Genomic DNA, 13,649 nt, shown 5'->3' with positions numbered 1-13,649 from the left:
TCTCTGTGGACTCACTTCCTGTCTCTATCCGTGTCCCTGTGGACTCACTTCCTGTCTCTATTCCTGTCTCTGTGGACTCACTTCCTCTCTCTGTCCAGGTCTCTGTGGGCTCACTTCATGTCTCTATCCCTGTCTCTGTGGACTCACTTCCTGTCTCTATCCCTGTCTCTGTGGACTCACTTCCTGTCTCTATCCCTGTCTCTCTGGACTCACTTCCTGTCTCTATCCGTGTCCCCGTGGAATCATGTCCTGTCTCTCTTCGTATCCCTGTGGAATAACTTCCTGTCTCTATCCGTGTCTCTGTGGACTCACTTTCTGTCTCTATCCGTGTCCCTGTGGACTCATTTCCTGTCTCTATCCGTGTCCCACTGGAAAAATCTTCTTGTCTGTCTTTCCTGTGTCCACAGTGACTGTTCCTGCAGCTCCTCTGCTTCTCTTGCTTCATTTGAATTCTTCCTCCTTTTTGGCTTTTACTCTTGCCTAAAGGACTGTGGGTCCTGCTTTCCCCATGTTCCCACTCAGCCCCTTGGCTGCATTTCATCCCAAAGTTTTTTTTTTTTTTTTTTTTTTTTTTTTTTTGGTTATCAGCCAGTAGTCCCTTCAGTGTACAGGCCCACGCTCAACACCAAATGCTGCAGAGAGTATCAAAAATAATTTAAAACATTTTTTAATTTGAATTATTTCTCATTGCATGATGAGAGTGCAATGTTAAGCCTGGCTTCAAGAGCGCTAATTGTCCTTGTCTGTAGTTACGGCTGCTCTTCTCTACCTATTGAATGCACTTGTGTGCTTTGCATGTAAGTAGCTCTTGGGTAAGAGCATCCGCTAAATGACTGAATGAAAGTCTGTCATCGCCGTGCTGGGAGTGACCGGACAGCACAAGCACACTGAACTAACGGAACTGCAAGTGTGAAAAAACAACAGGAGCACAGCTTCTCATGAAGGGTGTCAAACTGTCACCTCTGCAGGGCTGTAGAACTCTCTGACGATGCCAGGGCATCAGAGAGGCACGGTCTTGGCATCTGAGTGAAATCCTGTCTTCTCCTGTAGAAGTTTTTGGATTCTCTGTCCTGATATTAGCCGCCACCTGTGATAGCTGGCTTTTGCATTGCCCCTGTTGCTCATATACTTTTGTTGGCAGATGTTATGAAAATTTGTTATGAATTGTTATGAAACTTGGACCACCGTTTATTTATTCAAAATTATGCATTGTTCTGCATGTGTGTGCAGGACTCCTGCAATATCTGTGACAGTTGACCACCTGATGGTGGCAAAAAAAAGGACAGGAAAAGATGGTAAAACTAGCAAGCATTAGGCCTAGAATAGATACAGGTTCAAGTGTAGGAGGTGTTACAGTTTTAGACCCACCTCCCCCTCCAACGCAAACATTTACCTTGCCACTTTGGTGTGACACACTGACCGAGAACCACCTCTCAGATTCCACAGGTTCTGTGCATTTACCTCCCCTGCTGTAAAATCCAGCTATGACCAGCTTGAAACTACCAGCTGCCAACTGTTTCCAAACATCGCTTGAGCTGGTCAAGCCATGTTGAGTATGGAGCCGGTCTGAACTGGTCAACCAGCTACCAGCTGTTTCAAAACCTAGTTTAAGGCCTTTCTTAGGGCCCTATTAAGATGACCGGTATACCCTGTCAGCTCACACTGTCTCAGCCAAGCAGAGAGTAGCTTCTGTAGTCCTGTATGCGGTAGTGTAGTGTAGTTACCCAACCCTCTTCCCCGTTCCTCCGGCTGTGTGTCTGGAACGGGAGGCTTTGAAGGTGCTTCTCCTCCACGCCGTTAGCCAAATCTCTCACTACCTGTGACGCGCCCTCTTTTCATGTTTTAATTGGGTATGCCTTATATGGGATTGTCGGTTCAACAATGTTTGAAGCAGCATAAGACTCGACTTGGTAGCTGCCTTTCAAATACAGTGTGTAGCCTAACAGGCCATATCTGTAAAGTAACGGTTTATCGTAGTGCTGCATGTGTGCTAATATGCTGCGCATTTCTCCGTCTGTTGAATTAAGCTAAATTTAGCACAAAAAAATCATATTTAAGAAAATGGACAGTATGTCTTGTTTAAAACTTAATCCAACTAATTTATGAAATGCTCCCTTCTTGTATATAGCAAGAAGTTTTCTTCTCGCTCTGCTGCTGGTTCCTTTGGTGTACCCATGGGCTACAGTATGTGCTTGTTTCTCGAGGAACCCGGTGTGTGCTCTCGTGATCGACTTCTAATGAGGTCAAGGAATCCCATTGGCTAAGCAGTCATGTGCGCCAACAGGACCTAGAATTTCACTTCTCGGTGAGAGAAGCAAGCCCGTTACATCATTTTGCTCTTCAAAAACTTTTTTTCTGCTTGGAAAAATGCATGTTTTTTTTCCAATCATCCATGACTAAATGATCAAAAAACAATGATTTAAAAAAACTTGTAAAAAAACAAAAAAAAACTAAGTAGAGATGCATTTGCCTATTTTAAATACAATCTGGTCATTTGTATCATTCCTGATTTATTTAATAAAGTATGTTCCTGAAGTAACCAAGCATCACTGTATTAACAGGTCTGTGAATCCTATGAAAAGGGGCTTGCCTGCTGCATCTGTCCTGTGGCATTGAGAGAGTGTGAGAAAGAGATTGGCAGAGGAAAAGAAGAATGCGAGCCAGGAAGAGAAGTGTAAGAAAGAGGAGTGGAGGAAGAGAAAGAAAGACTGAAAGAGACAGGAAGAGAAATATATGGAAGAGAGTGGAAGAAAGCACTTGGAGAGGGGAATAAAAGTGTAGGAGAGAGGGACTGAGGAAGAGAAAGAAAGGGAGACTGGGGGGTAAACCCTAACGGTGGCGGGGGAAGCGGTTTGAAATGGCGAAATGGCGGTTGAGACCGATCGCAGAGGAGCGGGCCTCCGCTCCCACGGCTCGTCCCTGGAATAGCAGGCGGAACGCCGCTGGCTTTGGGAATGCTCCGGACCCCTCTCTCCCACAGTGGGGAGCCGTGTGGGAGTCATGGGACTGCCCGAATGTTTTTCCAAACACGGCTGTTTGGACGAGTCTCCCTCCACCTCGCCCTCATCCCATTGTGACACGTCTGCAGTGTTTTATCACGTTTTTTACCCATTTTCTTCCCCCTCGTTTGTCCTGTTTCTCCTGTCCCTCGTTATCTCTCCCTCCCTCCCTCCCTCCCTCTCTCTCTCTCTCCCTCCCTCTCTCTCTCTCTCCCTCCCTCTCTCTCTCTCCCTCCCTCCCTCCCTCTCTCCCTCCCTCCCTCTCTCCCTCCCTCCCTCTCTCTCTCTCCCTCCCTCCCTCTCTCTCTCTCTCTCCCTCCCTCCCTCTCTCCCTCCCTCCCCGAGCTTGTCCTCTTCCCCTCGCCCTGTGCTGCTGACCTCGGCAGTGAAAACGGGCCTCCTCTGTAATTACTCCATTTTTCACGCGCTCCAGGGCGCTGCCACACGGCCAGCAGGAGGCCGCCCCGTCCCCGCTCTCCCCCGGCCGGCTGCTGCCACGGGCACGCGCCGTTAAGGGTCCGCGGGGAAGACGGCGTGGAGCACGTCATCGAGCCACGCTTAAATTACGAAACGGCCACGGACCTTAGTCTGAGCGTTGCGTAACAGTGCCGAGTCTTACTCCCGCTAAACCGACTAGGCAGCAGAACATTAAGGAAGAATATTTGCATAGAGGGAATATTTCCTCCGAACCATATCGATCAATTCATTTTCACGCTGATAAAAAAAACTATTGTTTCTCTAGACCTCAGAGATTAGACGGATATTACAGTAGTTTCTTTGCTATATGCTGCCCTTACTGAATGTGCCTCTTCTGTATAGTTTAACTAACTACAGATAATTATACATCTGGCTATCATAAAGATAAGCTGCATCTTTTCACAAGATACTGTGGTATTCTATATTCTTCTGAAGGACGACTGCAGCAAACTACAGAGAGTGAAGTAGTGTGTTCAGAAATGTACAGCAGGAGTGTATGGCTGAACGCTCCAGTTGGCACACTAACTGGCTAACCATTCCACAAATTCACTGTGTGGTTTTCATTGACAAGTTTTTTTAGTATGCTAATATGCCTCTGTACTTTTACTCTATTTAAATGGTCTGCGGCCTAGAACACAGTGTGATCGTAAGCAAGTGTGCTTCTCATGTACATGGTGCATGCTGTGCTGTGTATGGTCACTGGAGTTTCCCTGTGCAGAGCTATTGGAATCAGGGCGGCTGTGAGTTTTGAAAAATCAGGACATTATAGCATACTTTGCCGTCTCAGGGTGCTCTAGTTTTTGTTGTGAGTGGATATTATCAGCATGCAAATGTTTTCCCCAACTTGTCAGAAAGCTCATGGCGTTCGCAAGAGCAGTTGGCAAAGCACCCGACACACTTGAAGGCCTTGGCTGTGAACCGAGTGTATATTTTCGGCATACGCACACCTACTTTCTATAATAAACATATCAAACTCATTAGAGCATTTATAGGGCCTAGATGTGGGCTGAAACGGTGTGGTTTGCTGCGGGTTTTAATGAGAGCCAGGCGTGGTCTGGGCTTCATTAGGCCAGTGTAGCGCACGCTGCAGGTAGCTGTTGGGTCCCAGTAAAAAACAGGCCTGTGGCCCCGGGGCCTTCGCTGGAGCCACACAAACCACAGACTTGCACCATCGCAGTTTGTGTTGCTAAAGTCCAGATGTGCACCCGGGGCCACCAGCTGTGTGTGTGTGTGTGTGTGTGTGCGTGTGTGCGTGTGTGCGTGTGTGCGTGTGTGCGTGTGTGCGTGTGTACGTGTGTGCGTGTGTGCGTGTGTGCGTGTGTGCGTGTGTACGTGTGTGCGTGTGTGCGTGTGCAGTATATATGTGTGTGTGCGTGCGTTCATGTGTGTATATGACCTGGAAAACTCACCAACACTCCTCAGATGTGTGTGTGTGTGGACTGTGTACAAGTGTGTGTGTGTGTGTGTGTGTGTGTGTGTGTGTGTGTGTGTGCGCACGCTCCTATGCACACCCGTATCTCTGTGGTGTGTGCTGAAAAGGTCAGTCACTCAGTTGTAAACAGCAGATTTCGCACTGTGCAGTTCATGAGTTCACAGCTGAACACAGCGCAATAAACCGTATCTATGGTACAGAGGAACATAGACACTGATGTCATTCTCTGTTTCAGTGTGAATGCAGTGTTCAATAACTCCCATTTCTGCCTTTTTGTTGTCAAATTGCTGACTGTGCTGTGCTATCCAGCTCTTCTCAGTGGGCAAACATGAATGAACTGCTGCTGAAACTTCAACTTTTCCAAGTGTTTCTGCCCGTCTTCACCAGTTTATTGTCCCCTGCAGAGGAAAACTTTTCTTTCCCCTGTATCTCGCACACTTTAGCATGCACCACACCCCCATGGAAATCAGAGTGGTACAGGCTAGCTGCTCCTGACCACTCCCCGCAACACCTTTCAGAATGGTTCAGCCCCAGGTCTCCTCCTCCCCCAAGCACACCTTATGCTAATGAGCTGACTCCGAGCAGGCGGTGAACTTTGTTTACTGAGCGGTTGGAAAGCGGGTCCTCGTCCTGCAGCGTTCGAACGTGGAGAGAGTGAGTGAGAGAGAGAGAGAAAGAGCAAGGGAAAGCGGTTTGGCGGTTTCACCCAGGAGTTTACAGAGGAGGGCTGGGCCGGAGCGTGTTTGTGTGGGAGACGCAGACAGTGGCTTTGCTGCGCTAACAGCGGAGCAGAAAAGAGTTTGTGCAGAAGACTTGAAGAAGAAAAGAGGACGGGAAGACAGAAGAAAGGAAAGGAAAGGAAGAAACGCGCTGGCCTTGATCCGGTCTTTCCCTCTCCCTTCCCTCCAGGCCTGATCCCTTCCGGAAAAGCGAGGGGGCGCGGGATCGGGGGCAGAGCCGAGTAGGAGGGTGCGTTCCGAGCTCGAGCAGCATGGCCCCGTTTGCTTTCACACATCAGTAGAAAGAGGTCCGAGTTCACGGAGAGCAAGGGGGGGAGGATTCAGAGCCTCGGACTCCGCTGGAACCGAGGGGAGAGGAGACTCTCTGCTCCGGCGTGGATTCCTGTTTTTCACCGGCGCGACTGTCTCTCGGCGGGCCCGGGGGTTTGGCGTGCGTTAGGCGGGCAGGACAGGCGCGAGAGTGCAGGGTCCGGGCGACGGCCGGCGGAGCATGGAGCTGGAGAGACCAGAGCGGGCGGGAGAGCCCTGCCTCTCCCCGGCCGCCTTTATCAACCAGGCGCAGTACTCCAACATCCTGGAGGGGCGCTTCAAACAGCTGCAGGGTGAGTGCGCTCAGGACGGCTCAGTCCCTGCCCCCGGTCTGAGGGACCACACGCTCCTCTCCTGTCCTCTCACGCGTGGACTAACGCTAACACCCCGCTCCTGTCCTCTCCTCTCCTCCTGCTTTCAGTCACTGCCTTTCAACACACCCCTGCAGTTTACTCCAAACTTTTTCATATTCCGGCTCTTCTCTGCTTTCACTTGGTCTGCTCTTATTGTATTATTTTGGGGGTGGGGAGGTGTTGGTGGAAAGGCTTGTTTTCCCCCACCTGCTGGCAGAACTGAAGAGGAACCTTGCCCAGACACCTCAGTTATAAGCAGACGGAGGTCATTTGTCTTAATGGCACCGGAGCACCTGTGGCTGGATCACTGGCAATTCTCATGGATCTGCTCACAGAAGATCAGCTGCTCTCTGTAGTGCTGTGTGTGTGTGTGCGCGTGTTTGCGCCTGTGTGTGTGTGTTTGTGTGCACATGCATGCATATGTGCGTGCGTGCAAACTATTTGGATGAAGTCTCACTCGGTGCCTCATGAGAGAGCACAGTCCACAGGAATGGTGTCCCAGTAGAACTCTTACACAGCGTCCCTGGCTGCAGTGGGGGCTGAGTGGGGATGTGGCTGTTTCTCTTCACTTCACAGAGTTTGGCTCGCTCAACATTTCTGCACAGCCGCATATTTTTAAACTTCACCTATGTACGGACGCCATTTTAAACAGGTGTCCGTTGGGTAATTGTCCTAAAGACTGTCGTACGTGCAGAGCCAATATTTACTTTCTTCACTGCCTGCGGTTGTCCATCAGGACTGGATCCCCTCACATTTTGAAAGACGACGTCGTGTTCGTTGAAGCGTTCGCATTTTTAAACTGCTGTTGAAAACGATTAGGCCCTAGCGCACCGCTAACAGGCAGCGTGTGTCTGGTGAGTGACGGCCTGTCTCGCGGTTATCGCCTCTCCCCGTTACGTGAAAACGCTCGCCCTGTCGAGAGTCACCCGGCTGCTGCCTCCCTGGTGCCGGGTTGCTGATTAATTTACAGGAACCTTTCTGCTTCGGGGGGGAGGTGCTGAAATTCAGGTTCTGTCAATAAGGGCCGCTGCCTGCCGGCCAAACCGGTCGCCCTCTCCGGAGCTGCTCCGGGTAATGAGTAACTGCAGGGGTCAAGGGCACGGCCCCAAAGCTGCCCCTGGTCCCGGCCAGCGTGGGGCGAGAGGGGAAGACTTACACGCAAAAGGCCACAGTCCCGTATCACGCTTTAAAATGGGAGGATGACATTGTATGGATGTTGATGTTAGCCGAAGGTTGTGTGGAGGTTGTGTTTCCTGCTTGCCCCCTAGAATAAAAACACCATAGAATAAGAGGGTTTTTGGAACCGCAGTCCTGTAATCTTGGGTGAGGGACTCGGAGGACAAATGGGAGTTGCTGAGAATGTTGAAGGGCTGTTTGATGGGACTGATATCTCCTTGTACACGCAGAACCCATTACATGATTGGTTGGTGTGATAACCCTGGAACGCTAAGTTCAAGGTCAGATTATTTTAGCTTTGACTAAGTACCTCTGGTATGTTTTTTCTCTGAAACCACTGGAATGAATGAGGTTATGTGGTGATTTAACCGGTACTCCAGTGTAGCATAAAGCTTTGGATTGCAGCTCCCAGGCTTGTTAGAGTCCCAGGTGAGGCATTGCCAGTGTACCTCTGGGCAGGGTACTCAAGCCCAACTGCTTCAGAACATATCCTGCTGTGTGAATCGGGTTGTATTTATAAAATGTAAGCAGCTCTGGACTGAAAGGTCTCGTAAATGGCAGTAATGTAGTGTACTGCACTTGTTGGACCTTTGTACAGTTAGGGAGCTGGCACTCGGGGCTGATCCCTGATTGGCCCAGCCATAGCGATCAGCGCGGCTGTCAGTCATTTCCCCGGCACGTCGGCACTGATCTCTGAGGGAGATCTGTGCCTCTCGGCTGAGACGCACTGGAAAAGCCAGTCTGCCTGCCCCGGGCCAATTCCTTACCTCTGACTTAAAAGCAGCCTCTCTCTCTCTCTCTTGCTGTCTGTCTCTCTCTCTCTCTCTCTCTCTCTCTCACTCCTGCTGCCTCTCACTCTCTCTCCTGCTGCCTCTCACTCTCTCTCTCCTGCTGCCTCTCTCTCAGTCTCTCTCCTGCTGCCTCTCTCTCAGTCTCTCTCGCTCTCTCTGTATCGGTTTCTTTCTCTTCTGCAAGGCTGCAGAATGCAACATGTCCCCGACAGTGTGGCCGGCAGTTTCTCCGGCCTTGGAGCGAGCCCCAGACGGCTAATTTGGGTGTCTGTGCAGGTGTATCCAGCCTAATTTCCCATGGCTGAGCTTTGTTCTGCATCACCTTGCTGCATGTCTGGCTTCTCTCATCCACAGCTTCACGAGCCCAGCCTCCAGTCCACCAATTCTGCCCCTCATTTGGCCTGCGCCCCCCCCATCTCCCCCGCTCCCCCATCCTGCCTGCACCCCCCTATCTCCCCCTGCACCCCCCCATGTCCCCCTGCACCCCCCCATCTCCCCCGCTCCCCCATCCTGCCTGCACCCCCCCATCTCCCCCGCTCCCCCATCCTGCCTGCACCCCCTATCTCCCCTGCTCCCCCATCTCCCCCTGCACCCCCCTATCTCCCCCTGCACCCCCCCATCTCCCCCTGCACCCCCCCTATCTCCCCCTGCACCCCCCCATCTCCCCATCTCCCCCTGCACCCCCCCATCTCCCCATCTCCCCCTGCACCCCCCTATCTCCACCTTCACCCCCCCATCTCCCCCGCTCCCCTGACAGCCCCCCCCCCCCTCATCACCGTTTGTTTCAGGACTCCTCTTTTGTGTGGGGGAGGAGGCTGTGTATTTTTTTCTCCTGATTCGATTGGCTCACGTGGATCATAAGGCTGCTGTGTCGCTCAGACTCACTTGGTGGGTGTACAGCACTTGGGCAGCTCTCGCTGGAGGGCTGCGATCCATCTGCAGACAGGAGCCTTATGACCTTCTTATGTCAACTGACAGTCTTATGGCACTTTATTATTATTATTATTATTATTTTTTTTTTTATCCAAAGGGACTTACAGTTGGACTACATTTAGACTAAGCAGGGGACAATCCCCCTGGAGCAATGTGGGGTTAAATGGCCTTGCTCAAGTGCCCAAGAGCTGTGTGGATCTTATGGTGGCTGCAGCAGGGCTTGAACCACCAATGCTCCGGGTCATGTACCGGCTGCCCGCTTATGTCAACTGACATAATGACATAAGAAGTGCCATAGGACTGTCAATTGGCCTGCGTGCTTTGGCAGTTATGTCAGTTACAGATAACGTGTGCTACTCTGAGGGGATGAAGCGGGTGATTTAGTGTTCCTCGGTTTGTGCACTGAGCTCTTCGCCCCAGCATGTCTCAGAGTCCCTCACCCCGCTCTGCCTCTCGCCTCGGTGTGTGAAGTGAAGCCGCAGGCTGTGCCGTCTCGCTACGCGCTTCATACCACAGAGGAAGAGTACCAAGCTGTCACAGTGCCAGGAATGTGACGCGTCGCCCGAGAAGCGTCCTCCCTCAGAACGGGGGAGCGATTAGTGACGCGTGGAGCTCAGGAACGCCTGTGTGTGTGAGTGCAGTGTGTGTGTGTGTGTGTGTGTGGGTGTGGGTGGGGTGGGGTGGGGTGGGTGTGGGACCATTATCCGCAGTGTGACCAGGTGACATGTGCCCCGTGGCTGTGGGGCCTGCGTGTGACCCAGAGCCCGGGCTAAGGCCTCATCCTGTCTGGCCTAGGCCCTGGCTCAGTCCGCTGGAGCTCAAGGAAAACCCCACTTTCGTGTGCTACACTGTCACCAGAGGGGCTGGCTGACACAAGCCATTGTGTGTGTGTGTGTGTCTGTGTGTGTGTGTGTGTCTGTGTCTGTGTCTGAATGTGCGTTCTCTGCCTCCGAGGAGCCCAGACTCTCCCCCTCTCCCACTCACCCCCGCGCCTGGCATCCCTCACCCAGCAGCAGGGAGGAACACGTCTGTGGGATTACAATGATAAAATAATCACCCACTCCTGCAGGAACCTGTTGGAAAAATTAACCCAAAGCCTTTGTGAAGTAACCGTTTTATCTCTGTAGGAACACATTTGTGTATCCTGTGGTAAATGGTTTATGAGCCCGGCCCTGTGAAATGTACTATAGAGATAGTGCCTTGTTATTAAATGAGTCATTTCATTTGAATTTCCTGTGGCATTCTGGCGTTTGTGGTGATAGGGTTAATCGGTCAGTTTGGTTTGTCAAAGTGAAGTGAATGTTTTGTAAGGCTTGTAAGAGCTTGGACATGTCAGGGTGTAAAATCAGTTAATCCATGACTTAAAATACAATAATGTGTGGCTGGAATAAATCATATAAGTATTCATATAAAATATCTCCCTCTACACTCCAGAATATCCATATCAGTAAGGCAGTAGCAGTTTCTGTCTCTCTTAGTGAAATGGATTGTTTTTCTGACTCTGCAAATATTACAGTGTGATGTGTTTTCACTGTCAGCTGATGATTAACAACTGGCCAATGGGAAAAGTTCAGACTGTGTCTGTCTTTTCTTTCTGCGGTGTCTGACATTTAGGTGACATTTCGGTAATGATGATATTCTGCTGTTGGTATGATAACGGTACATTATGTTTTTGATGCCAAAAAAGAAAATTGGATAAGAAATTTGAAGTTGAAGAATTTGGGATTTTGTGCCTCTTGTGGTTTTGTGTGTGTGTGCAACACGAGCGTCTGTGTGTGTGTGTGTGTGTGTGTGTGTGTGTGTGTGTGTGTGTGTGTGTGTTTGTGTGTGAGAGAGTGCAGTGTGAGTGCAGTGTGAGTGTGAGTGTGAGTGAGTGAGTGTGTGTGAGTGTGTGTGAGAGTGCAGTGTGAGTGCAGTGTGAGTGCAGTGTGAGTGAGTGAGTGAGTGAGTGAGTGAGTGAGTGAGTGAGTGAGTGTGAGTGAGTGTGAGTGAGTGTGAGTGAGTGTGAGTGAGTGTGAGTGAGTGTGAGTGAGTGTGAGTGAGTGTGAGTGAGTGAGTGTGAGTGAGTGTGAGTGAGTGTGAGTGAGTGTGAGTGAGTGTGTGTGAGTGTGTGAGTATGCGCGAGTGTGTGTGCGCCTGTGCGGTAACAGCGAGAGGTTAACCACCCTCAGCAGTGTACAGAACAGAGCGTCTCTCCTCATTGGCCACTGGGCTGTCTGGCCTTACAGTATATCAGTGCAAACACCACGGGGGGAAGATAAGTGAGCGGCTGGAGGGTCAAAAATCAAGTTGAGTATCGGTTCAGCAGCAAGCCCCTCCGCTCTCAGCACTTTTCCACGTTACCCCTTTAATCACTAAATCTGTTTGCACTTTGTGTTACCCCTGTGCTCGCTTATGCTCCTTCTCCGTGGGCTTCGGCCCCTGAAGTTCCCTCAGCAGCCCACGTCCTCGGGAGAATCGCTGCTTCCTGCCTCTTTATGGCCCCTATGGGCCCCCGCCGCCAGTCTCCCTGGGATGTCTCCTGTCCCACGCGCAGTGACTGTGCAGTATTAGATCAGTGGCCCGTGTTGAATTTGGCTGCGGTCTCCCAGATGTAATGTCGCACTGCTACAGCAATTGTGCGCTGATTTTAATTACGGAATATTTTTACTGTGGCTCCATTTATTGGTTATGTTTCAGGGCAGGCACCCTAAACCAGAGCAGCCCGCCTGTAGAGCAGGGTGTTTACCCTGTCCGCCGGTCTGACGGCTCTGTCCGAACCCTGGTATTACAGGTCCCTCACCCCTACGGCTAGCTCTGGCCTACCGCAGAAAAGAGCTGACCCTGTCATTAAGAGTGGATGTAAAGTCCTCACTGGCTTTGGAGAGTTGCCTATTTTCTGTCACATAAAGATGCGCTCTCAGTTCAATAATTAAAACGAGTTATATTTTAGATATTATTGTAGGACTTGGATGCTTCTGGCGCGCTGAAGTTTGGCTGGCAGTGTCGAATTGTGATCGTAAAATTCAGGGAAATGCTGGACACTGCTGTCGTGTGCTTGAGAAAGGTTCAGGTTTAAGGCGGGTTGTGTCTGGTCTCAGGTGGACCGGTTTTTGCAGTGTGACCATTTAAAGACCCAGGTCACTGCTGTTCACACCGCATAAGGTGTGGATGAGCGCATTGGATTTCCTGTGATATTTTCTCAGCTATGAGTTTTATTTACATATCTGGGATATTTTTTTCGAACGGTGTTCAAACATACTTTGTTTGCATAGTTGTCAGATAGAAACTGATCTGTGGTGCCGTGGTAGCTGCTGTAATAAGCTGTTGTTCACATGCACTCCTGAGATTTCTGTAATTGCTGACTGCTTCAGTAAGGGAGTATTGTGAAACTGACAGACTGCATTTAGGCATGAGAAAAATGTAGTCAGAGCTTGAGACTGGAGTGCAAAGCAGCTACGGTGGCAGTGCAGTAAGTATCTGCAGTTTACCCCCCGAATAATGCTGAATGTCAGGCAAGTAAATCATCATGGTCACTCTTTACAGTCAGGCTCATGAATGATGGACAAATGCATTGATTACGCATGACATTTTCATTAGTTAATGCATTTGATCACAACTAACATTTTTCTGCATGATATTTGATACATATTTATACATTAGCAAACAATAGGAAGAGCTTGTAATTAGTTAACCATGAATATATACATTAACTGACATTTGAAATGTACGAATTGGCAATAACTAATGTAGTTGTTAACATGAATTAATGATGTACAAATACATTAACAGAGCTGTACTTCTCAGTAGTAGTAAGTAAACCTTTTTGTTAATTCTTACTATTGTAATTTGCTTTTTTATGAGTGTCAAGGTTTTCACCGATCTTTCGCAAATCTCTTGTTTTTCAGTCCACAGCTACCTCTGGTTTTAGCAGATGGAACAGATTAAATACAGCTCTGAAAATGTAGCTTGACATTTCGGTAGTCTGTTAGCATGAGGGAGGTTTTTGGGGTGTAAAGGATGCTTGAAGAGTCATTATTCTCATGAATGTAATTGTAGTAGGTGGCGCTTGGAAATAGGGAACGTACTGTTGGTACGTCTCTAAATTCAAGTTCTCAGTCCGCAGGAAAAAATGGGGCGCATTTCTTGACATATGAAGTGGAAAAAACAGAAGGGTACGTAATTAGTACCACTGTGCAATTACCGCTGTGTAGCAGTGTGCTGGATGATGCTGTTTATCTGTGCAAAGCCTGGCATCAGCGTGCGTAGTGCGTGGGTTTGGGCCTCAGAGCAGGTTGAACATTCTCTTAATTCACAAAAGAAAATAAAGAAAATAAAGTTTGACTTCAGTGCAGTCAGAGCAGAGAAGCCTTTCTTACACTGCTCAGACTGCTTCAGAAGTCTTATGATTTGGCCTGTTATGGACCTCCTCTGTGTGTCTGGAAGCAGGTTTTAATGCT

General features: G+C 49.6%; 1 protein-coding gene across 3 annotated transcripts in view; it reads left to right on the top strand.

Annotated features, from left to right (window-relative positions):
• The window catches only part of LOC133123358 (spectrin beta chain, non-erythrocytic 1-like), an 82,615-nt gene that overhangs the window by 21,595 nt on the left and 47,371 nt on the right, over positions 1-13,649 (top strand). For 2 of the 3 annotated variants that reach the window (XM_061233764.1, XM_061233763.1), the window contains exon 1: positions 5,517-6,250. The exons of the other annotated variant lie outside the window; for it this stretch is intronic. In XM_061233764.1, coding sequence (XP_061089748.1) covers positions 6,139-6,250 — 112 coding nt within the window. In that variant the 5' untranslated portion in view covers positions 5,517-6,138. Of the gene's footprint in view, positions 1-5,516; positions 6,251-13,649 lie in introns of those variants that run through there. 3 annotated transcript variants of the gene reach the window in all.

Source organism: Conger conger, chromosome 3, assembly GCF_963514075.1.
Source record: "Conger conger chromosome 3, fConCon1.1, whole genome shotgun sequence".
Lineage (NCBI taxonomy): Eukaryota > Metazoa > Chordata > Actinopteri > Anguilliformes > Congridae > Conger > Conger conger.
This window is presented reverse-complemented; position numbering and strand designations above follow the sequence as displayed.